The sequence below is a fragment of the Sapajus apella genome, unplaced genomic scaffold (assembly GCF_009761245.1).
Source record: "Sapajus apella isolate SASKATOON/1434 unplaced genomic scaffold, GSC_monkey_1.0 scaffold8, whole genome shotgun sequence".
Classification (NCBI taxonomy): domain Eukaryota; kingdom Metazoa; phylum Chordata; class Mammalia; order Primates; family Cebidae; genus Sapajus; species Sapajus apella.
In genome coordinates this window covers 39,442,969-39,469,496 of record NW_022436948.1, presented here as the reverse complement: position 1 = coordinate 39,469,496, position 26,528 = coordinate 39,442,969, and the positions used below count along the sequence as shown (strand labels likewise).

The following is a 26,528-nucleotide window of genomic DNA, read 5'->3' as shown; positions in this document are numbered from 1 at the left end:
GCAAGAAGGAGTTAACAAGTGAAGAAGGTGGGGGATGTGTCGGTGTAGACGTCCTGCGCATATGTAAAATGACATGCTGGTAGAAAGTACCACAGCTTCTTTGCAGAATGCAGATCTCCATTGAGATAACTGGTAAACATTCGCAGGAAGTAGTGACATAGGCAGGGGCCAGAATCTGAAGCTTTAAATTGTTGTTTCTACAGACTGTGGGATGTGACTGTGAAATTTTAAAAAGAAGAATGAATCATCATTGCACAGTTGGATTTGCAGTGGCTGGGACATTAAAGAGTAGTAGCATAAACTATGAAGAATGGGGAGAAGGCCGACCTTGGGGCCTGGAAATCACTAGGGGTCTCTTGTAGGAGTCTGAGTGAGAGACGACCAGTGATAAGGAGTCAGTAAAAATGTAAAATTTTGGGTCAACTTGACTCCAAGACCAGGTGTGGGGACTGTGAGGAGACGGAAGGAGTGCCAGAAGATTCCCACACTTGTAGCTGAGGCAACTTGTAGGTGGAGAGTTTCAGTAGAGATGAAGATTAAAAAAGAGGATCAAACTGGGGACATGAGATGATCGGTGCTATTGGGATCAAGGTCCTGATGTGACACCTATGCGGAGCTACCTAGGAAGAACTGAATAGATAAGTCTGAAACATAGGAAAGGGGTCTGATCAAAGGATGTCAATTTGGGAAAAGATAATAATAAACATTTAAAGTAAATCATGAAACATATTATTGCTAGAAATACTCTTGCACTATAAAGAGCACAATTTAAAGTCCAAACTGTGCAAGCCCTTAATAAATATGCTTTTAATTTTCAGTGGATAAAATAATGAGTGAATAGAAACTGTTATGGTGTAGCAAAAAGTTTCTATCCAATTTTTTTTTTTTTTTTTTGAGACAGAATCTCACTCTGTCACCCAGGCTGGAGTACAGTAGCTCAATCTCGGCTTACTGAAACCTCTACCTCCTGGGTTCAAGCAATACTCCTGCCTCAGCCTCCCGAGTTGCTAGGACTACAGGCGTGTGCCACCATGCCCTGCTAATTGTTTGTATTTTTAGTAGAGATGGGGTTTCACCATGTTAGCCAGGATAGTCTCGATCTCCTGACCTCGTGATCCACCCACCTTGTGGATCCCAAGATGCTGGGATTACAGGCGTGAGCCACCGCACCCGGTATCCTATCCAGTTTTTATAGTGTGAATGTGCGTATGTTCATGTGTATATATACATGTGTATGTATCTGTGTAGTTAGACATACACACCGACACTTACATAAACATTAACAATATGAGAACTGTAGATCTATATTAGTCTTCTAGGGCTGCCACAAATACCACCAACTAGGTGGCACCCCCCAAAATTAATTTTTTCATGGAAGGCTAGAAGCACAAGATAAGGTGTGGTCAGTGTTGGTTTCAAGGTGAGACCTTTCTTCCTGGCTTGTAGCAGCTGCCTTCTCACTAGGACTTCAGATGACCTTTCCTCCGTGACAGAGCAAAGAGAGAGGGAATGGGATTTGACGGATAGATAGATATCTCTGGTGTGTTTTTCTCTTCTTATAAGGACCCTAGTCCTATTAGATTAGGGCCCTGCCTTTAAAATGTCATTTAACCTTAAAACCTCCTTATATGTCCTATTTTCAAATACAGCTGTAATGTAAGTTAGGGCTTCATTATATAAACTTTTGGAAAGACATAATTCAAACTATTCAACATTAGTACATTTGACTTCCAAACTGACTTTTTCTCTGAGAAAGGATAGCCTGTGAAAATGACAGATTGCTTTGAGTCATAAAAGAGGATGTCTACAATAAGGAGAGGCAGGTTTGCTGAATCTCAGAGCTAGAGGTTGCTCATTTATAAAATGAGGCCCAGTGCAGCCTGACGCCTGTTATTCTAGCACTTTGGGAGACCGAGGCAGGAGGATCACTTGAGCTCAGGAGTTAGAGACCGGAATAGGCAACATAGCAGGACCCCTTCTCTACAAGAAATTTTTTGTTTGTTTGTTTGTTTGTTTGTTTTAATTACCTGGGCGTGGTAATGCAGGCCTGTAGTCGCAGCTACTCCAAAAGGTGAGATGGGAGGTTCTCTGGAGTGTGGGGGTGGCAGCTGCCATGAGCTGTGCTCATGCCACTGCACTCCAGCCTGGGTGACAGAGGGAGACTCTGTCTCAAAATAAATTTTTAAAAGTGAGCATAATTCTTTCTGATGATTATGTCAGGATACAAGCATATTCTCACATATTTATTTTTCCTCATTTTGGGGAGGGATAGATCCACTTGCAAATAGATAAATCTTTAGTAGCTGAAAGGGCTTAATCAATTACCCTCTATTGCTCTATGAAAACCAGACTGCAAAAGCCAGAAACGGTGGACGTCCCACAGGAGTGTCATATAGTGAAGATGTAAACTTAAAGCAGAGATTGCTTGTGGGAAACGGCGCTGCATTCTTGGCATGTGCGCACTTGCAGTGATTTTAACTTTCACTTGTGATTATTTTTAACGTAGGAGCGAATCCCCGCGTATTCTGCTGTGCCTTGTTTTATCCCTTTGTACACTTGGCTTTCGTTTGGCCCCAGCCTCTGAGTTGGTGTTCCCTGTAAAAGCTCCTTGGAGTCGGGAAGCCCTCGCCCTGGCGGCCAGGTGACACACACAGGGTGGGAACCTGCCGAGCCTTGAGGGCGCGGAGCCTCTGCATACCATTCTCCTCCCACCACCGTCCCGTGCTGGAGGCGGAGAGGGCTGCAAACTTCGCTCCAATCCGCAGCCGGCCTTCCCCGGGGTCCCCCTGCAGGGTGACCCGCCCGCTGCTAAGCGAGTTAGAGAAACTTTGCAGAGCTCCGCGTCAGAGCCTGGGGAGGCAAGGCCCCCCTCCTCCCTGGCGTTCCCCTCCCCCTGGCCCCCGCCTCCCGGGCCTCGCACCGCCGGGGGCACCCGTGATAGGACGAGCCCGGGGCGCGCATTGTGTACATGCAAAGCGCAGCCCGGACTCCGCACGGCCGCCCGACCCGGCCTGGGCTGTGGCTGTGACTGGCGCTGCCGTGGGCGCCGCACCTCGCGCGAGCGGGACGCCGTCATGTCCCAGCGGCGCAGCGGGCGGCCGCGTCCCCGAGCCGCTATATAAGCGCGGCAGGGGACACCCGGAGGGGCTGAAGATGAAGCTGCCCGCGCGCGGGCCCCCGCCGATTGCCAGTCCCTCCGGAGCCCGCGCCCCGCGCGGAGCCCGCGGCCGCGCACGACCCGCCTGCGCCGCAGCAGCGGCTGGAGCAGCGACACAGGCGGCAGCTCGGGGGCCGCCACTGCCCCGGCTGCCATGAGCTGTGCGGAGGTGATGTATCACCCGCAGCCGTATGGAGCGTCCCAGTACCTGCCCAACCCCAGGGCAGCGACAACCGGCCCCACAGCCTGCTACCAGCCGGCGCCCCAACCTGGCCAGCAGGTGAGTCACCGGCCGGGCAGCCTGCCGGGGGCGGGGGCGACGGGCTCCGCGGGGATCGGCCTGGGGCTCGGCGGCGTCCCGCAGGCACGCGTGGCGCGGAGGATGCTCTGGGACCTGCGGGAGCGTCCTCGAGCAGAAACCCGGACCGAGAGGGCCGGAGGAGAGGCTGTGGCTCCGGGAAGGGAGCGCGGCGGGCTGGGCGGGCGGGCGAGGCAGGACCCGGCTGGGGCTTCATTGAGCTGTGCCCGCCGGAGCTCAGAGCCACCCTAGCTCTTAGGACTCAGTTCTCTGAAGCTCACCAAGGGCATCTGTCTTAGGACTATGTGAGTAAACTTCCTTTAAACCAACTATTTTATTTGTTTGGAAAGGTGGAGTGTTTTAGGGTTTTCTGGATGAGGAAGATGAAGTGTGCTGACGGAGTTCACAAAGCGATCTGGGACTTTAACGGGGGAACATTGGTCTAGCATAATGTCTATGGGGTGTTACTAGAACTTCTCCATAGTCCTTCTCCCTGTGACTGTGACTTAGAGGACAGGGATGGATTAAGGTTGTGCGTTCATTTTCTCATCCCAGCAAAGCGCAGAGCTTTCGTGTTGTCTGTTGACAGTGTGTCCCTCAGCCAAGAGGCTGTTACCTTGGATCTCTGGATGCTGGATCTCCACTCTTCCAAGAGTAACTGAGGATGCCCATAATAAGGGGACGTGAACTGAGAAGATGCTATAGTTACTTTGGAAGGAACAGCAGAGTGCATGAGGTGCCCTGCCACGTTACTCTCTGGATTCAACAGAGAGTGTGCCAAGGCTTAGTTAGTACTACATTAAAACAAAAAGTGTGTGTGGCAAGGGCTGTGCCAAAATAGAGTCCACCTCAGACTATGGGAGTTAGGGTTGGTGGATTTGGAGAAACTGAAAAAATATAACTAGATTTCATTAGGAAATTACCATCCATAGAATGCATTGGTTTATTTCTTTCCACTTTGTTAGGAACCACATGTTTTATTGCAAACCTTTATAGGTTTGGCCCATTACTTCATCTGGCCTTTTACTTTCTGTGTTTCCTCTACCTCTGTCTCTTTTCTAGAATTACAGTGCCACTCTCTAGAAAGAAATCTAACTTTCTGTTTAGAATTTAGGAACTGTGAAGTTCAGCTGATTTTGGAAGAGTTCATGTCCCAGATTCATCTGCTAAACAGTACCAGCTTAACCGGGACCAATTAGGGCAAAAGAGGAAGGAGTCCTACTTTCTTGCCTTTTTTTTTGTTTAATATTTAGCAACTCCAGCATTTCAAAGCACCTCTGATATTATAGAGGCCTTCAATTATCATTTGGAATGTGGATGAGCAACAAACTAAAACTTCTCTAAATATTCAGAAAGTTACTTTCCTCCCTTAAAAAATAACAACTAGTAGTTGTTGTTTCAAATACGGTTTCATTTTTTGGGTTGTGAAATCAATGAGTCTGAGGCGGCGTTAATATTAACTTCTTTTTTGAGCTAGAAAATAACATTGAGTATCAGAGAAAATGACAAATTACCAATCATAAGAGTTTTCAATAAGAAATGACTCCAAATACTTCATCTAATGTTTGCAATAGCCTTGAGACTCAGTCCCCAAATTAAATTCTTTTGCTAAACTCATCAACATACTGAAGACCAAAATTTTAAAAAGTAAAAAATAAGATAAAAATTAGAAAAACTCTGACCAATGATCTTCTTAAAAAAAAATCAGACTATCTACATTGATTAGTTAACGTAATGATCAACTTCTATATTTGGGGCTTTTGTAGACATTGCTTAAGTAGATGTTAGGCTGAGTCAATCATAAGAATGTAGGTGAGAGGTGTGCTTGGAAATTTTCATGTTGCTTTTACTAAAATGGCTTGTCCAAGATTTCTTTCTTTCTTCATCTTCTTCTTCTTCTTTTTTTTTTTTTCCTTTGGTCAAGTAAAGGAACTATTTGACCATAACTGGCTAGCTAAATAACAAGAGACTTGACAGTGTAACTACTGTTCTTTTACTGTCAGAAGTTTATTTTGATGACCTACATTTTCTATTGGAAAAAAGAGTAAAGGAAATTCTTATCAGGCTGACAGCATTTTTAGACTATGCGTTGTGTGGGCGTAGTGGGACTAATATTGACTTGGCCCTAATGCAGTCATCCGAGAATACATATTTTGGTTGTTTTTGCATTCCATAAGGTTTTATCATTATTATCCATGAAGATTGTTTTTTCCGTACATGGGAAGTGACCCCTAATAGCATCTTGCCTGGGAGACAGAAATAAGGCTACAACTCCTACTGAATTTCAAAAATTGATTTCTCGAGAAGAACAAAAAGGAAAAGGAGCAAGGAAAAGTAACAGTCATCAAGAAATGTTAACGGTCATTTTAAAAATGCTAGAAGAGACAGCATTAAAGTTTTGTATTGCTTCTGTATTCAGTCGTAGTAGTGTATCTGTCAACGGATTTTCCCCTCAAACTGTATTGCTCTGAAGTCCTTATTAGTATATCAAAATGACTCATTATGATGGATTGTAAACACAGGTATATTTTCCCTGCAATGTAACAAATGATCACGTAACATTAAGAATTATTTTAGAAGTAACAGAACTTCATTATCCAGGCATGTGTACTCGAATGTTTTCCCTATAAGCACAGATGTGCACTTGCAAATTTCAGTTTAGGTTTTTGTTGAACATATTTTATGTTGTAGGTGGGTAATCAGTGAATGTCTTAAAAACCTAGTTAACTGCATATATATTAGCCTGCACGGCAGTGTGTTACTTAGGTATACAGTGCTAAAATATATCCAAAGTATACCTTTTATAGTCCCTGACATTAATTCCTAGAAATTGCATGGCTGGGTATAAATCCTAACAGTGTGGTTTATAAAGCCCAAATTGCTGAGGGCTACTGGGTGACCTGTTTCCCATGCCCACCATCTCTTCCTGGCTTTAGTATGTGTCTCTAACACCTCCTCAGGGGACCTCTTCACTCAGCTTCTCAGCACACGCTCTCAAAGGTTTCGGGATTATGCAGTTTATAGATGAGACACAGAGCAGTCACCAGTTTTCTAATTGTGTGTGGGGATTTTTAACGATCACACTTTGGGCTTCTTATACAATGGAGTATATTTACTCTGTCCTCTTCTGGGGTAACAGCTGGATAAATCTGCATGCATGCTTTCACTTGAAAAAATTAAGTGCCCTTGGAGGCAGAACTTCATTTATAAGTCTTGTAAGGTGTTTTTTCAAACTGTCTCTGGTCTCTGCTACCCTGATTGAGTCATAAAATTGTTGTAAGATTCAGTTTGTCAGAGAAGAAAAGCCCTGGAAAAACATAACTTCAACTCTTCCTTTTACATGTGAGAAAATGGATTTTTATAGGACTGAAATGCCTGGCTAAAGATTTCAAAGTTGATTGGTGACAAAAGCAGGACCACCGTATCTCCCTTTCTTCTGTGTAGCATCTTTGCACAATGCCATGAAGTTTCCTAAAGCTTTTTTTAAATTTATTTTTTCATGTTTTAGTATTACACAATATGCTTATTTTTGTATTTAGGTCTCCAATCAATTTTTTTTTTATAATGAAGATTAATGTGCAGTAGATTCTTTGGCCTTGGAGTGCAGGATTCTTTCCAAGTCCATGGTAGTGTATTTTTTTAAGTTTAGGCATTCCAAAGGCCTTTAGCAAGCATTTGGATTATGCTAATGACTTGTGCTATCCATGTTGCATCCTTGTTGATGAAACAGAATATCCACTTAACAAATGAATATTTATTTATCTAAAATAAAATACAGAAAGTGGTATTAGCAGTTAATTTTAAGTGCCTCATCTGTCATTGCTATTTCAACGTAAGTTTAGATTCATTAAGAGAAAGAATACAATTATAACCAAAATAGTTTCAATTCGCAGACAACTTATTTGAGGCAGAGGATCTATTTTTCTTGAAACTGTAAGGACTTAAGTGGATTTATAAAAATTCATACAGGACTTATTTGAGAAAGAACAGCCCCTGTAACTCCACACCACACAAATTAACTTCACTGCAGAGACTTAGAGGCTTAAAGCACCCCACGGCTTCATGCTCCCAATAACTTCCCAGCCAGAAAATTCAAAGCCAGAGGAAAAATTAAATGTTAGAATAAACTGAACTGTTGTCTCTGGCAGTCAACCAGAATGGAGATTACAATAATGATGGTAAGGGCAAGATTGAGATCCATAAAATCATGCATAGTGAGGATGTGTTCACCAAGAAACCAAGGTGACACTTGGCTAAATGCAAGAAAGTCCTACCTTATCTAGCTCTTAGTAAATTTTCACATCTCACAAAGCTGGAGATGGTAAGGACATGACTATAAGATGGGAAAAGAGGTGTTTAGAGTGTAAAGTCTTGTTCTCCTATGTACTGTCTCTTTAGGCTACTGCAAAAGAGGCTGGGCTGTGTGTATATGTGTGTGTGTATGTCTGTGTGTATATACATGTATATATATTTGTCATATCTATCTGTGCAAAGGGAATTTTCAATATGAATAAAACTATTATGCTTATGATGTCTAAGGCAGATCTTAAAGCAAATTTGGAAGCTAGGTGACTGTCATTCTAAAACCTGGGTGCTTAGCTTGAATCTCATTCTTGTAGGCTTTGTGTGCAGTTAAGTTTTTAAAAATCTGACAATGAATACACCCAGTAATAGATAATATATTAAGGTATTACCTCCCAGAAAACATTTTTATTCAAGAAGCAAAGGCTCTCTAAGAGTCGAATTTCAGTCTCTGTCAGGGACAGTGACGGCAAAAATTTTGAGCTAAGCTCTGCTCTGAACCTTTCAAAACACATCTCCTTAAGCAGCTGGTTTTCTGCTCTGACTACTCATTTAGGAAGAACCTAAGAGTGCCTTGAACCATTAGACCCAAACAGCTGCTGCTAGAACAACTCATAAATCCATAATTACTGATAGTTCAGTGGATACCAGATTTATGCCAGTAATTTACAAGTGTGGTCTGAACTGGGGTAACTGAATCGTTTTTCACTTGTCTCCTTCTTTAGTAGAAAAAGAAAAAAAGAATGACCTAAATTCAACAGGTGTCGTTTCTCCTTAAAACTATATCATTTCAGTGTGCCAAAACACTTGTCATTGGAGGATGGAGCAGGGGGACTCTAAAAATGTATCCTTTCTTGTTAACATGAAGATAGATAAAGGAAGCACTGTAACTAATTCCTAGGAATTGGACTAGATGACCCATGTCTGAAAATAAATTATTCTTCAGTGGTCTGTAGGGTTGTTTTTTTTTTTTTTTTCTTTTTTTTGGCTAAATATTAGAAGAGGCAGCCAATGTAGGAAAGAAAATTAAGTGTGAATTTGTCTAGAACTCCAGCATATTGCTTATTAAGATATAGAATTGGATGAGAGACCACTGAGACAATGAAATCAAAGCTTCTTGTTTTCAAAAGAGGAAGCTAAGGGCCAGGAGGTTCAGTGACCTGCTCAGACTCATGAAAATAGTTTTGGTCATTCTCTTTCCCATTTCAGTTCTCTTTCTTTGTATTCCCTTCCCATCTGTGCTGCTTTAGAAACAAGAAAACTATTTGTAATTAATCTAATGTTAGCTTTTGAATTTTCTTACTTTTAAATTTTGGAATATTAGCTACTTAGAGAATACAATGCAATCAGCCATATAATAAACCATGAGGCTCTTTATTTATTATTGCCATTACCATACTCTTCTGACTAATTATAGGAAGTCTGAGTTTAGGAACAGGCTATGACTTTCATCTTTGTGACTTCAAGTCTTTGCGTAATTTCTGACAAAAAGAAGGAATTAATTGACAATTAGATAAGTTAATGAATAATGGATAAATTATCTTAAAAATGTAATTATACCCTTAGTCTAGTAATAGAATTATACATATGAACTAGAAATTTATATCTTGGAAGCTGTTGTCTCCTTCAAAGTAGTTGGTTTGAGAGAGAGCACATCCCTTTATGATATGATCATTGCTGAAAACATTTTGGGAATGTAAATTTTGAAATCACCTCTAAGCCCCTGGCACATTTTTTTGAACATCATCAAACCTGGAAATTTTTCTTCCTTGGGGGGGTTAGGTTTGATTTTTTGATAATGACCAGAATCATTTAGAGGCAAATGCACTCAAAAGTAACTCATCATGTTAAGTCATATTATTTTTGGTTGGTTCCCCTCTACTGTTAAGATAACAAACAAGCAAACACACAGAATCGTGAGGTGTGATTTTGTCTCACAAATTGACTCTGGACACATTTCCCAAATAGGACTTCCAGAAAATTGTAGAAAATGGTTTCATGTATCTTATTTGTCAAGGAGATAATCTATTTTTAGATATAGAAGCTCAGTTTCATCTAGAATTATATATATATATATATATATATATATATATATATATATATATATGTATATTTAAAAGCATGGCATTATTTAAATCTCTAATTTTTTAATGTCATGAATTTTAGACTGTCCATGTGATGCCATGCTGACTGATATTTTCTGTTTATTCAGTTAAAATAAATATCCTATCGGGAAACATAGTCTTTAGTCTATTTTATGAATACATGCATTGTAAACAGACAGAATTAGGTTCTAATCCCATCTCTACCTCTTACTGTTATAGTTAGACCATCCTGACCCAGTAATTTGCCCATTAACTTGTTACCTGGGGAATACGTATTCTGACAAAATATTCATGTGTGAGAGGACAGTTACGTGAAATAAAATATATAAAAGGCTTGTGACATATGTTCCTTAGCAGGACCCAACCTTATGTAACCCGACCTATCCTTCTCCAAATAGGCTAAGAACCAAAACCTGTTATCCAAGTAAAGAAAGAAATATGGGGCCAGGCACGGTGGCTCATGCCTGTAATCCCAACACTTCTGGGAGGCTGAGGCAGGAGTATCATTTAAGGCCAGGAGTTCAAGACCAACCCTGGCAACATAGTGAGATCCTGTCAACTCCAAAAACAATAAGAACAAAAAATAAGTCCGGCATGGTGGCACACACCTGTAATCCCAGTTGAGGTGGGATAGTCATTTGAGCCTGAGAGGTAAAGACTGCAGTGAGCCGTGGTCACGCCACTGTGCTCCAGCCTGGGTGACAGAGCAAGAACCTGTTTCAAAAGAAAAAAAAAAAAAAAAATATATATATATATATATATATATATATATATGGAGAGAGAGAGAGAGAGAGAAAGAGAGAGAGTCAACTAGCAATGTCCTGTTATTTTGGCCTCTAGGATTTTGAAATATTTACCCTGGGATAGTGATTTCTTATAGCTCCAATCATGTTTTTGAACATAAAAAAAATCATTGTATTATACAAAGGTAGCCAGTAGATTTTCTTCTTAAAGCTGTTTCTAAATATCCAAAGACTCCAGTGATTCATTAAAATACTTTTGTTTCCCTAGGAAAAAAAGTTTCCACAAATGCACGGTAATCATTTGGCATTTTGTAGGCTTAAGCCTTGGGGAGTTAGTGGTATTTGGTTCCTGACATGGAAGCCTTTCTCTTGTCAGACAAATCCTTCCCCTGCACATTCCTGCTAAAAAGTTTGTTGCTGTTGTGCCTAATGGCAGGCAGTGTGGTGTACTGCCCAAGCAAACTCTCCACGCTGATACTTTAGCCTCTCTGTGAGTTAGCTTTAACTTTACAGCTAGTCATCCATTTGTTGTTTCATCTTACTCCAGAGTCATTAGACCTGGGGGAAAATTGTCATAACTATGTAGTGGTGAAGAGACATAAATGTGCATTAAAAAATGCAACAACTTGTAGTCTTTAAATTCTCTTTAGATGACTTTATTTTTGTTAACATTTATGCAGGGATTTGTAAGAAAAACATAAGTATTTCTGAGAAATCTGGATATTTTTAGGAAGTGATTGTGCATTTTGAGAAAAATACAAATTAGATTATGTTTGACCTTGATTTAGGAAATCTTTGTTCTGATGATTTGATATTTAGTCTCAATGTTTTGAATTTTGTAAATTATTCCCATGAAAGAATGTAATACTAGGAAAGTTTCACTGAAGGAGCAAACACCAAGTGAATACAGCATACGGCAGCAGCACTCATGAGCAAAATATTTAGTTTAAAAAAAAAATACATTGATTTAAAGCCACCAAAGCACAGACATCAGAAAGTAGTTGAGGCACCAGAGTCTATGGAGAAGGAAATTAAGATGGGATGAATGGCAGCATTTGAATCAATTGCTGTTTAAATACTTTTTCTGTTTTCTTCATGATCACATGTAATGTTAAAAAATGTATGCAAATTCAACCTTGGCACATTAGGTAGTTATCAGGCCATTTGGATGTTTTGAGATTCTTATTTTAACCAGTACTGTTGATTGTGAGGCTACAAATGTCTGTGTATGTGAGTGAGTGTGTGTGTGTGTGTGTGTGTGTGTGTGTGTGTGTGTGTTGTAAATGTAAATATTTAAATTGGTTTAGTATAATCTGCAAAAATTAACCTAACTTTATATGAAAAAAAGTGCAAGTGGCAATGGTAGACGTTCCTATGTCCTGTCTATTGGCAGATATATTATAAGCCTTTTTTTTCATTTTATGTCTTTGATAGTTTTCTAGCAAATTTATTTAATTAGTGAAAGAATTGGCTTAAAGAACCGAGAGAGAGAGAGAGAGAGAGAGAGAGAAAGGAAAAAGAAAGCATATTATATAATCATTCCAAAAAATGTATTTAATTAGAGGAATCAGTACAGCTATTTTAAAGAACCATTTATGTTTGCTATATCAAAAAGGAATATTTCAGTGTACATATTTATATCAATATAGATACGTCACACATATGAAATAAAAAGAATATAAAGAATGCATACATTGAGATAATTCTTTTTCTGAAATAAACTGATGACAGGGATTTTAACACAGGGGCAGCCTTGCTTACTATTTCCTACTGGATATTGAAAAATATAATTTTTAGGTTAGTTTATTTCTATCCAACCACTCAAAAATTGGTAGGACAAGTAACACAGTATTATGAAGCATTTAGAAAATTGTGATATCTTAAATAGATTGAATTTCTGTAGTTTAAATATAATAGTTTAATTGATTTTAAAATGTCAATTTAAAAATTGATATTTTCTAATTGCTGCTATTGATCAGAATAGTATTTGACATTTGTATCAGGATTCATGGCTTTCAAATCCTTTACATATACATAAATTCAGTTATATTTCATCTAAGAATTAATTGCTGTCAATTAAGGGTAAACTAAAACATTGGCTTTATTTGGGTTATTAATAGCCAGCCTCTTTTATTTAAAGGATGAATGCTACAATTAAACAAATAAGGCAATTATATGCAAACCTCACTCTCACAAACTGATGCTGAGCTGGACATTAACAGAAAAAAGAAATTAGTTTCACAGATAATAATGAAAAAATGTAGACAATGATGCCACCATGTAGATAGGTTTCAGTTTTTTTTTTCATACAAAAAGAGTGCTACTTTCTAATGTGCCAGAATATCCAACAGAGAGCGTGTGCATATGGCTTAAACAGTACATGTTTTAGGTAAATACACATGCACACTAAGAAGCGGTACTGTGATCTGACCAATACATCATAATATTCATTTAATTTTATAATGGAATTTAAAACTAGCAGTAGCTTTAGAGGTTGTTTAGTTCAGTTCTCTCATTTTACACATGCCATATGTTTCTATGGTGTTTTTACTATTGAAGTTAAATATAAACATGTTCAAATCTGTGCTGAAGTAGCTTATGAGAAATAAAAACCCTCAGTCATTCCAATCACCTATTCATCAGCAAGGCACATTCATTACAAAGAATGAATTATCTAGCCATCAATGAATGTTAACTATATTGACACAAATTTTAAGTAAAATCAAAATATATATTTATAAATAACATCCTGAAATGAGAACTAGCAGCCATAGTATTTCCGAATATTGCAGGACTCACCTTATACAGGAACAATGTATTCACTGCTAGGGGAAAGGGGTTAATTTATTGAATGGTGCATTTATAATCTATAGCTATACCTTTTGAAGCTATTAATGTCATTAGAAACTTAGAGTCTGGGATATGCATTTTGCTAACAATTGCACGATTACCGAGTATTCTGGAGTGACTTATCTGTTTCTATTCATACTCATTTTCCAGCAAGCTTTTTTTTCAAAGTAAGAAAAATGGAATGATCAAGGATCAGGTTTTGCAGACATAAAGATGACAGAGAAAGCTCATTTGGTCACTAGAATAACACATTTCAAAATCTTTAGCGTTATCTTCTCATGTAATTCATATTGAAGTTGATAATAAATGTAATATGTGCTCAGTGAAAAATGTTTGGAAATACTGAAAGGAGGAATAAGAAAATGACAATTAACTACAAACGTATTAGCGAGGAAAACAATACAAAATACGTTTTTGTAAATCTTTTCACTCTACGCATCCCTCCCTGCCTTTCCCCACCACATACATGCACATGCATATCCATACGCTAGACATCCCTCGCTCCCGCCATTTCCCAGCATATATGTATGCACACGCATGTCTACACCTGTATGTTTTCCTTATGCATCTGGCTCTGCAGCTTATATGATTTCTGACTTTTGGCAAGTTACTTAACTTTTCTGTGCCTTAGCTTTTTAATCTTTACAATATGGATAGCATTAATATCCATGTTATAGAACTTTACAAATTAAATGAGAGGATAAATATAAAGTTTTAGAAGCATGTCTGACAATGCATATTATTATTAGAGTTATAATATACTTTTAAACATTTTAAATAAATGAATCTTTCTCATTTTTATTTGAAAGATTAGCCCATTACTAGTATTTTATAAAATTTTCATAAGCCATAATAAAACTTGTTCCCCTCCTGATAATGGTAGTTAAGTGGAACATCTGAAAAATATGTTCCATGCAAAATGGATCTTCACACAAACTTATTTTGTCATTTTAGTTTGATTTTTGAGAAATGAGTTCGGCACATCTGCCAAATCCTTTTATAAGATGCCACATTCCTGTTTTTATTTTAGTTTATTTTATTTATGAAAAGTTCGTTTCTCCTCCACCCCACCCCCAGACAGTCATTCCTTTTTGTGCTAAACCATAACATTGCTGTACATTACATTTTTAAAAGTAAACCAAAACTGGAAAGAAAAACTAGAAGGAATATGCCACTATTTTTTAAAAGTCATTCTCCTATTGGCCTAGCTAGAGGGGAAAAAAATCCTGTTTTGAAAATATACTGTTTGATAATGGACGTTTATGTTTGTTTGCCAAATGTAGAATCACAGACGTTTTTTTGTTTTTGGTGTGGGAAGGAGGCAACTGGTTTGGGGAGGAAAAAATGGAGTAAAGCAGATGAAGAAGAATCAGTTTGCAAGCATATGTTAATATTTAGATTCTTTTTTTTAAAAAAATGAAAACTTAACTAGTTAATGCTCTTTTACAAACTGTCTTTGATACTGTGTTTTGTTTATTCCATCCCAGAAGAAGTTAGCGGTATTCAGCAAGATGCAGGACTCTCTGGAAGTCACCCTTCCCAGCAAACAAGAGGAGGAGGATGAGGAGGAGGAGGAGGAGGAGGAGGAGAAAGACCAGCCTGCCGAGATGGAGTACCTTAACTCTCGCTGTGTCCTTTTCACTTATTTCCAGGGAGACATTGGGTCAGTAGTGGATGAACACTTCTCAAGAGCTTTGGGCCAAGCCATCACCCTCCATCCAGAATCTGCCATTTCAAAAAGCAAGATGGGGCTAACCCCCCTATGGCGAGGTAAGAATTCAAAAGCAGATGCTCTCCAGGGCACTGTCTCTGTTTTGCAACTGCCTGAACCAGGTTCCAGCTGGAGACTTGCCCCTGAGGATGGATATCCACTTGCTTTTTAATACTTAAGGACAGCGAGGAATTTCTTTCAAACAAACAGCTGGATTGGTTTTGTCGCATGTGGAATGCAGGATTGGAAAGGATGCAGTCACACCCCTTAAATTCCTCATGAAAAGTAGTGATACAACCGGCTTGAGTTTATAGTGGCTGGATGGAGCTGTGAAGCACCATTCCTAAAGCCCCAGTGGCCCAGTTTGGTTCTGTAAATAATAGGCGTGCCTAAATCAGCTTTTAAAAAATTAGCTGTTGCTCATTCCAATAGGTGCTGTGTGGCGACACAGAAGAGACCCGAGTCTGACCCAGGAATACAGACCTTGGGAGCTGCCTGTGTTCTTTTGATAGACTTCTCTGTCCTAATTTGTTGCAGTATCAACTCTTTGTGGTATACAATCTAGCCACTCTTGGCAGCGTCTACATGGTTTAAACTAGTGTTTTTACCTTGATAAAGAAAGAGGAGTACATTGGGCTTCTTTATTTCTTCCTCTATCGAGGTCACAGAGATGTGTTTGAAACTGATTTCTGACTCACAGAAAATTATTGGTGACATCTAAATCAGGGTAATTACAGGGTTACAGAAAAACATAATACGTCATTCCAATGACAGCTTCAGAGAAATCTGTTACAGCAGTGATTTCTTCCAAACTCACCTGGTTACAGGAATGACCTACTAAAATGGTTCTCAAGGTATGATTTTCCTGACCGGGAGCATCAGTGCCACACGGGAGCTTGTTAGAAGCACAAATTCTCCACCCTAGAACTGCACAGTCATAAACTCTGAGGTGGGGCAATCTGTGTCTTAATCAGCCCTCCCAGTGACTCAGTTGCAGGCTCGAGTTTGATAATCATTCATCTAGTGCTGTTAGACAGTTTGCAGGCCCCCCCTTATCTTGAATCTCTTGACCTGGAATCTTCATAGGAAGGTGTGGGAATCACACTTTAACAAGGGTAGGGGTGACTCCTATCACGAGGAAAAGCTGGCCACCTGTGGACAGGGCCAGGTGAGCAGTGAGCAGTGACTAGTGATCCCCTCTCAGCAGCCCAGGACTGGTTCTGCTCTACTGTAAAAGTCCTGGCCACATTGAATTGCTGGGCCTGATTTTTCTTATCTGCTTTACGTTTCTTTTCTTCTCTCCCTCCTTCCCTTCTTACTCTCTCTCCTTCCTTCCCTCCCTGCTTGCTCTCCTCTCATCTCCTTTCCTTTTTTTTTCTTTACTTCCTTATTTTTCCTTTTAGTAAACATAAACAACACTAAACAGTGACTCTAAAGGGGAAGGTGAATTACAAATAAAACATCCAAGTTCTTAATAGAAATGAATTGAAATACATACTATTTATTAGATTAGTAAATATTACGGACCTACTACGAGAACTGAGACTTAGTCCTTGGAAGCCCAAGATGCTTATGTAATCAACTAATGTCCTATTTAACAGGACATGATGAATACGTTTAATAATTTGTAGAGGAGGAAAATAGGAAAACATTAGTGAATTAGATGGCTTTAATAAATAATTTGCTATATCAATAATAAATCCTATCATGAAAATCAGTCCCAGGAGAGTAGCAAACATAATGTCTACTTCTTTTAGCACATGGGCATATGCAACCTTGCTATCATTTAACCTGAAAGGTCAGAATTAAAGTCCCCAATTTTTTCTTGGTGCGAGAGTGATTGTCTATAGTATCATATTCAAAATAATTTTAAGTGTGATGTTGTGAATGTGCAGAAACCCTGCGATACATCAGTGTTTTCTCTGTAATCTGCATAACACAATATACAAGGTCCTTTAGCAGATGTTAAATTTTAGCATAGAAAGGGTTTATAAAGGTATTATTAGAATTTTCTTGGAATCGTCTTCAATTTGATTTTCAAGTATGTCTCCTGTTTGATTTATTTACTTACTCAGCAAACATTTCTCAACCTCCTGCTGTGTGTTAGGCAATGTGCTGATTCCTGAGACTCTATCAGTGAAGGAGACAGCCCAAGGCTCTATCCTCATGAACTTTGCCACAGTTGTTTTTAGTTGTGAATTAGTCAGATTTAGATAAACATATAAAACATGGCGCTGACGTTATGGGGTAGAATCTGAAAACAAACAATTGTTACCAAAGGTGCTATTTTACATAAGGTGATAACAAAAGCCCTGTCTGACACAGTTGTGTTTGAGCAGATAGCTGAAGGAAATAAGAATACTCATCATATGGTTATCTAGGGAAAAATATTCTACACAGCGGGGACACACAGTACAAAGGCCCTGAAGATGGATTGAACTTAGACTAATACTCCATAAGAAGCAAAAATACTGGTGTGAGGGGAACAAAAGGAAAAGTGATAGGTGGAGAACAGATATTTTAGAGCTTTGTGTGTGTGTGTGTGTGTGTGTGTGTGTGTGTGTGTGTGTGTCGGAGTTTTGTTCTTGTCACCCAGGCTGCAGTGCAACGGCGCAATCTCAGCTCACTGCAACCTTTGTCTCCTGGGTTCATATGATTCTCCTGCCTTAGCCTCCCGAGTAGCCGGGATTACAGGTGCCCGCCACCACGCTCAGCTAATTTTTGTTTCTTTATTTGTTTTTTAGTAGAGACGGAGTTTCACCATGTTGGCCAGGCTGGTCTCGAAGTCCTGACTTTAGGTGATCCACCCACCTCAGCCTCCCAAAATGCTGGGATTACTGGTGTGAGCCACCACGCCTGGCTGTTTTAAAGCTTTTTACATCAGTTTATCAGAGTATACCAGGAACACAGCATGCACTTCAATTTTCATCTCCTATTCTCCCACTAAGTCTACAAACACCACATCTGCTTATCATTCCTCATTTTTTCTGATGCTCACAGCAATGTGTTTCTATGTGGAAAATCTGAAATAAATATGAATTGATTAAGTGACTGAATTAAATGAACAAATTTCATACCATGTATCCAGAATTAGAAAACAAAAAGCCCTTAATAGAAAATTTCTTGGTAATAAGTTATATGAAATCTTTGGGTACAGTTTTCTTATTTATAAAACAAGGTGGTTGAATTCAATAATTGGTAAAAATCTTTTCTTCTGTAAAGTTCTGTGATTTCAAATGTATTACTTGCTTTTCTTAGAACTTTGCCATAGTTGTCTTTAGTTGCGAATTAATCAGATTTAGATAAACGTATAAAACTTGCATAGGATTTACAGGAGAGCCACAAACGGAAATTAAAGATATAGAAAATGTCTTAAAGAAGAGGTCCAATAAAATGAGATTCACATTTTCATTCTCATAAAATAAGAGAGTTAGTGACAATTTAATTTTAATTGGCAAAGCTACACAGGATTGGAAGAATGCAGTCTTTGGAATCCATTTGTTTTAGATTCATGTCCCAGCCATTACCTTCTGCTTGCAATGTGATCTTGGATTACTAAATTAAAATCTCTTACATCAGCTTCCTCAACTGTAATATATGTTTAAGGATACCCATCTCCTAGAGTGATTGTAAAGATTTTTTAATAATGTATACGAATCATTTAGCACAGAGCTTGACTCAAGGTGTTAAATGAAAGTCAGATGCCTTTTCTCTTTTCCTTAAGTAAGTTTTCACTCATTTGGCACATAGAAAACAAACCCTGAATCTTTATCCAGGAACATTGTTTTCTGGAACTTTGTGTTTTTGGTACAAAACACAGAGTCCTAGATAATAGTAGATAGTAAAGGCTATTGATAATGTTAGTCCATGGTAATGATGCTTAGAAAGGAACTGCTGACCAAGTGTTAAAGGTCTAGTTTCCAGCATCAAGTTATTACAGTGCCACAGAAGTGGTACCGTGCTAAAAACAAATTTAATAACTGAATCATGTTTGACTGCAGTTCCATGGTAAATCTTTAGACAAAGAATAGTGTGTGTGGCTAATTATGAAATAATGGTTATAGTTTGAATGTGTATCTTCTTGATGAAGCTGGGAAAGTATTTTTAGGTAAGGCAAACAGTGACGGAAAACATATGTATTTTATTTGGCTCCATGTCTCACCAGTTACCTCTAATCCTGCTATATATTCTAACGGGGTTGAGAGAATTTCATTTCTCCATTAAAAAAACCTAACAAGCTCACGCCTGTAATCCCAGCACTTTGGGAGACTAAGGCGGGTGGATCACCTGAAGTCAGGAGTTCGAGACCAGCCTGGCCAACATGGTGAAATCCAGTCTCTACTAAAAATATAAAAAATTAGCCAGGTGTGGTGGAAGGCGCCTATGATTCCAACTGCTTGGGAGGCTGAGGCAGAAGAATCGCTTGAGCCCAGGAGGCGGAGGTTGCAGTGAGTCGAGATTGTGCTATTGCATTCCAGTTTGGATGACAGAGTGAGATTCCATCTCAAAAAAAAAAAGACAAAGAAAGAAGGAAGGAAGGAAAGAAGGAAGGAAGGAAGGAAGGAAGGAAGGAAGGAAGGAAGGAAAAGAATGAATGAAAGAAGGAAGGAAGGGAAAAAGAAAATCTAATGAATATGAGTGTTCCCTTATCTCCATGTAAATATGTGTTTATTGATACCCTTTTCCTAGAGTTATTATGAAGATTTTAAAATATGACTAATTTAGCACAGAGCTAAACATTAGCTTCAAATTTGTCTATGCACTGATCTTTGCAGAATGTGTGTGTGTGTGTGTGTGTGTGTGTGTGTGTGTGTGTCGTAGAAAAGGGAGGGAGTTATGTCAAGCCACAGCAGAGTAGATCACTGACTTAAAACCATACCGAATGCTAATCTGATATTGTAGTTGCAAAGAAAATGATCTGTTGGCTCATTGATGTACATAGGGCCTTCTGGGGCAATTCATTCTCATAGGAAAGAACCCTCAAAATAAGTACAAAACCTAAATGGTCAAATGGAGAAAGGAAAAGGAGGGCCTGTCTGATGAGCTGGCTGATACTGGAAATGAACAGAATGTCCACAGGACCAAGACATGGGGAAAAAAGTGAGGTATGACTTATCTCACCCTGCTGCCTCCAAGGAGTATCGGCATCTGACATCACCCGTTGAAACTCATTGTAGTCACAAGGTCCATTTTGAGCAGCTCTAGAAGAAAGTAACTAGAGGGCAATCTTTGGACATAATGTTAATGCATAATTACTGAATGACAGAAAACATTGGAACACAAGTCATTTTACCTCTGACCCAGTCATTTATTTTCATGGGAAGAACAAGAGAATGACAATGAAATTACAGCAAGAACACTTTAGGTTAGGGATTGAGAAGAATTTTGTTTTTTAACTGATATTAATAAAAAACATAAAAATGTTACCTTTTAACATGATAATAATGTTTTTAATCAGTAAGTGATTTGAATAATGTGCTTTCTGGACGGTTTTAAGATGACTTGGAGGTTCTGCGACACTTCGTTGTGCCATTTTCTTTCTAATTTAGTTATTATTTTTAAAATTAAGTAATAAGGTGTATCATTCTTTAAATTTTGAATCTTATCTTTCCTACATTTTGTGTGTGTGTGTGTGTGTGTGTGTGTGTGTGTGTGTGTGTGTGTTTAAAAAAGAGACATTTAGAATCAATCCAAAAAGTATCCCGGCTATTATGTAATTGAAAGAAATATCTGGTATTCTATGTGGAACTCTTTCATGTCTTTAAAATGTATTTCTGACCTAAATCAGATAGTGAGATTACTAGGTTTGCTTCGAGTGGATTGTATTGGACAATGAATCAATATTATCAATTTCTTTTTTGTCTAGAAATAAACCTCTATTTATGTATGTTTGAGTGTGTAATATTTTTAACCCCAAATGCAAATTGAAACAAAATTATAGTTAGGCTTTTTGTATACATTAGAGTGTCCGTGTTAGACTCATTCAAATATTGAGGTTAACATCATCTATATATCAGGTAATATTGAATACAAAGTCACCAAATAGTGTTAATAGCATACAGTACTGTATTGCCTCCACTAACCTGAAATGTAATATTGCATAGAAATGGCTCATGCCGTTTTTCACATGTTTTCTTCATCCAACAAATGTGGCTGTGATTAAGTACTCATAAGCAAAGAGTCATGTAATGAAAAAAATTTGCATACATATGAAATAAGCACACTGATTCTCAGGCATGACACAAAGCATATCATCTTTTCCTTTGTATCGAGATTCTTTAAACAAGCAAGACACCAAATAGTGATTTTGAAGTATAAACTTCTTCATAAACATATTTTCAATTCAATATTGTTTCACTTGTAAATGCAACAGGCTTTTATTTTTTTAAAAGGGCTGCATAGATCTTTGCAAACTTTATATTAATCTCAAGAGACATATTAACTGGGAAAATATTAAGTTCCTTTTAATTTTATTTTTCCCTGGAGCATTTTAAAACTTTGTTCAATCTTTATGGAGTGCATTTTCGGAAATAGATTTCTACTTTTCTTAATAATGTCTTCACTAATCACAGTCCAATACTTCATAAATAGACCAAAAATATTTTTGGTAAGGAATTCATTCATTATTTACATTTTTGTGTGCATATTGAAAATGCGTATGCATCTATAAAATAAGATTGGCTCCATGTACATATAAATGAAACTAAAAGCATACAGGGAAATGTTATATACTCTCTGTACTTTTGACATCTTAATGGGGGATTTTAATAAAGGGAACTCTGTATCTCTGGCTAGTACTTGTGGTCGGGGTTCAACAGTTTTCATAACAGGATTCTAGCCCCTCCAGGATGTGGAATTTAGAAGCAGAATGAAGGATTTGATACCAAAGATGGGAGTTGTGAGAGCAAAGTAGCAGATGTGTGGTAGCAAAGATGACCTATGCAGAATAAGGAGCCTCTATAAACTTGGGTTTTTAAGCTTTAAACATTGATGGCTTTCATTGTAGATATGACAGAAATATTCTACAAATGACCATAATCTAAGGTAAATTGAATTTTCTTCTTACAAGTTATATGAATTTCCTTCTCGTCATTAATAGTATTTTTCACATTTTGCAAAGTGACAATCGTTAAAGAAAACATTTACCTCAAGACCAGTAAGTGTGAGTTTAGGTGGTATTTTTGGATAAATTGTGATTTTGACCAAACAAAGTCATTCGATTAAGTTTTCTGAGGTGGTTTGAAGACTTAAAGAGCACACTTCCATTCTTTGCCCTTTGATGAACATCATTTCCTAGTTTTCCCCCAAGTGTTTTGAGATCCATGGAGATGTAGTGAAGGAAGGAACTGACTGTGAGTAATTGTTTGATCTCAAAGTGGATGGGATGAATGATCATAGCTCTGGTGTCCGGATGAAGGGGAAGAGCTTGCAGTGCTGCTGCCACAGCCTTTAGGGGAGTGAAAATGTTCAAACACCATAGTAATAGCCTAATCATGTTAACCAAGTGACATACGTGGTGCTTGATTGAAGTTTTTTAAGCTATCCTTCATTCATACCCTTCATTCAATGGAAAGATCTAGCAAGGTTCTTTTATGTGGAAACCAGTATAAAAATACTCTCTTAAAGGTGCATGACTAATGTCTTTAGAAAATAGCTTCTTCTATAGATAAGAATACTCCATAGGGCACTTCACAGACTGTTAGCAGTATTAAGCCAGTAGATAATTTGAATTAATGAATTCAAAGACTTCATTTTTGCAGTGAAATAAAGTAAGCCATGGAAAGATCAGTGGGTCCATCTGGGTTGATAAAATGAGATAGGGTAAAACCTAGGATCAAAGCTGGGCTCCTTGGTCTCCTGGCCCAGTGCTTGTTCAGTTACACAACATTGTAGGCAACAGGCTACAGGTGGAGGCACTGATCTTTCTATAAACAGATTTGACTATGTCACTTTCTAGATTAAAACCCTTCAAAGCCTTGAGACCCTACTGCCTCAGCATACAATCCACCTTCAGTACCATGGCCAGCAAGTCTACACCCATCTGGGTCCTTATTTTAATAGTCCCCTTTTTTCTTTTGTTATCTCTGCCTGCTGAACTCCTTTTGTCTTTCAAATGCTGCTCCTGTTCTGTCTCTCTCTCTCTCTCTCTCTCTCTCTCTCTGTGTGTGTGTGTGTGTGTGTGTGTGTGTGTGTGTGTGTGTAATATATGGCCTTTTCTTACATGCTGGTCCATTTGCTGAAAGCTCTCTTCCCAGTGCTAACCCCCACTCAGCCTGTCAGCTTCCACTTCTCATTTTCTAAGCTGGGTCGGTGCTCCCTGTGCTTCCTGTTGGGGGAATACCAACCATGTCACCTTGCACATGTCTGCTTTTACTTATCTATCCTTCTGCAGATTGTGACTAAAAATAATGTCCGTTTGGTCATCCCTGACGCCTGTGTTTGATACATACTAGGTCATATATAAATGTGTTATGATGGAGTAGGAAATTGAATTGATGAAGAGTTAGGGGATGGTTTTTTCTCTTTCTTGTTTGTCTCTAAGTGCTATTTTTTGATATTTCCACTCTTCCTCAAATACTTCCTCAAACACATGACCTCTACTTGAATTTCCTTCACCCATCGTTTTCCACAGGATCTTCACCAAATTCTAAATGTTGATAGTTACAATTGTGCCCCCTTGTGGCACTTTGTGGAGAGTACCAGCCATTGGCCATTTAGGCCGCCTAGCTTCAAAGCCTAGTCCCATTCTTGCCTTCTTAAGCCTCAGGCGACTTCTCTGTTGGGATTTTCTCATCATGGGGATAATAACAATAATTATCCCATAGGCCTGGAATAAAACTCTTATCAGATTATCCATGGAAAACTCCTGACATAGTGTTGGACATTTGATACTGTCATTAAATGTTAACCACTTTTGTTCTTGGCCTAGAGACTCCCAGATCGCCACAGAAAATAAATAAATAAACAAATAAACAAACAAATAAATAAATAAATAAATAAGGCTGGAATACACTCTACCTAATGGAAAATGAGTGTTAGCATAAGAAATTATAATCTTATTTCCATTTGTACTTTTGGCATTAACATGTTTCATTTAAATGAAAATTATATTTACACTTAGAAGTTGATAAAAATGATCATTTCCAACTTATAGAAACCTCACTTATGACATAAGCTTTCTTTAACAGTGAAGTGGGTAGCTATGACCTCCTCTTAGACCTAATGGCTGCAAGGTACTTAGAAGGAAATGAAACTTTTCAATCCCCAAATCGCAAACGTTAGCACAGACTGTAGCAGCATAAACCAAGCAAAGCAAATGGAGGGAGGCTCATTCAACACTTTGAATCCTGCAATGGACCCATTGGCTTGCGAGCCCAGAGGCCAACCTGGAATCAATTCACCCCTGTTTGAGGAGAATATGAGTGTATGCTAATTTGACTGCTTGTTAAATATTATTGGACAATTAAAGGCAACTCCATCCCAAAACTGAGTCTTATGTTAACCATGTTTTTCATTTTCTGTCTTCTCAGACAGCTCAGCTCTCTCAAGCCAACGGAATAGTTTCTCAACGTCCTTTTGGACCAGCTCTTACCAGCCCCCACCTGCACCCTGTCTGGGGGGAGTTCATCCTGACTTCCAGGTCACTGGACCCCCTGGCACCTTTTCTGCAGCTGACCCCAGTCCCTGGCCAGGACACAGCCTGCATCAGACTGGCCCAGCCCCTCCCCCTCCTGTGTCTGAGTCCTGGCCTTACCCTTTGACATCTCAGGTGAGCCCATCCTACAGCCATATGCATGACGTGTACATGCGGCACCACCACCCTCATGCCCACATGCACCACCGCCACCACCACCACCATCACCACCATCACCACTCTCCTGCTGGCTCTACCCTGGATCCATCCTATGGGCCTCTGCTGATGCCTTCAGTGCATGCGGCCAGGATTCCTGCTCCTCAGTGTGACATCACAAAGACAGAACCTTCTACAGTCACCACTGCTACCTCAGCATGGGCTGGAGCCTTTCATGGAACGGTAGACATAGTGCCAAGTGTGGGATTTGATACAGGTGAGCTGGTGGGTTTCCTTCTTTCTCTAACAAGAAAAAGTTAATTTAAGAAGGGGTGGGTCTTTTTGGAAATTTGTTTTGAAATTATTTTTTCTTATCTGTAAAGTGAAACTTTACCAACATGTTTATGGAACCTAGCCATTTTGCAATAATTTCTGCATTCCTGGAGAAACTGGTATGACTAGCTCATGAAATACAGCCGGAGAAAGGCCTAGAGCTTTTCGCTCATCTCTTCAGCTAGTAGTCTGGTTTTCTTTAAATGGAATCTCTGGTACCTTCTGTTTACAAAGAACTGAGCCCAGTTTTCAAATTTCCCATGTCTCTGTGCATTATACCATGTGTTAGGTCTAATAGAATTCAGAAATAGTACACTTGGGTAATTTTTCTTCCTCTCCTTTTTTGTTAGGCCTTATGTATGACTTATAAAAACTGCTTTGTGAAACATAGTCTATAATGTAGCCCTTTGAAAAAGGATTAGTGAACATGTTTTAAATGAATGAATTGTTCTTTCTTCCTCCCCTCCCTCCCCTTCCCTTCCTTCCCAGGCTTTACCCTCTTTTGCTTTTCCTTCTTTTCCCTTTCTTATTCCTCCTCTTTTGTTCCTCTCCTGTCTCCCTGTCTCTGATTTAAATAACACAAGGCTTAAAAAACTACTATGAAACTTATATCCAACAGCTTTAGAAACAAACACTAAGAAAACAATTTCTTCACAGAGCACTCATGTCCTCTCTGAAATTCACTGGTTCTGAAGGTTATGGTGTTACATGTCTGAACTTGATTTTTGGACCAGACTAGTCATATTAATAGTATTCATAGTTCTGAGCTCAGGAATTCACAGGCATCAGAGTCCAAAAAGACAAATTGATCATTGCATCCCTGGAGTCTACATTCCAAAGTGGTGGGTCTCAGGTCCTTTTGCTAGAACATTTTGTGGTATAGTGGAACTCTCTTTCCAAAAGTAAAAGATATTCTTTCCTTCCTTAGTTTTTCTATAGTATGGAGAACCCTTAATCATGTGCTAGTTCACAACAAATAATTCCCCAGAGTCACAAATGCTCAGCTTTATTTTACCTCTCCTGTGACCTGAGTGGAACATTCTTATTTTGGTTAACCATTCTCCACTGAGCTTTTCATTGCTGATCATTGCACCATCTAACCCATTTCAGCTTCCTATGGAGGCTGGGTTCAAGCTGCTTTTCTAAACAAAGTATCAGGACTTGGTACTCCCTCCGCAGAAGAGTATGTGGTGAGACCAGCCAGCACAGGCTTCCCTTCTTTCTTTGCCACATATCAAC

The 26,528-nt window shown here is 38.9% G+C and overlaps 1 protein-coding gene across 2 annotated transcripts in view; it reads left to right on the top strand.

Moving 5' to 3' along the window:
* The first annotated feature begins 3,000 nt into the window (after nt 1–3,000).
* VGLL3 (vestigial like family member 3) overlaps nt 3,001–26,528 on the top strand; it is a 43,820-nt gene continuing 20,292 nt past the window's right edge. Inside the window, exons 1-3 of one of the 2 annotated variants that reach the window (XM_032277185.1) lie at nt 3,001–3,437; nt 14,943–15,225; nt 24,697–24,935. In XM_032277185.1, the coding sequence (XP_032133076.1) occupies nt 3,312–3,437; nt 14,943–15,225; nt 24,697–24,935 (648 nt within the window). In that variant the 5' untranslated portion in view covers nt 3,001–3,311. Of the gene's footprint in view, nt 3,438–14,942; nt 15,226–24,696; nt 25,234–26,528 lie in introns of both variants that reach the window. The other variant, XM_032277184.1, reaches the window with a different exon arrangement.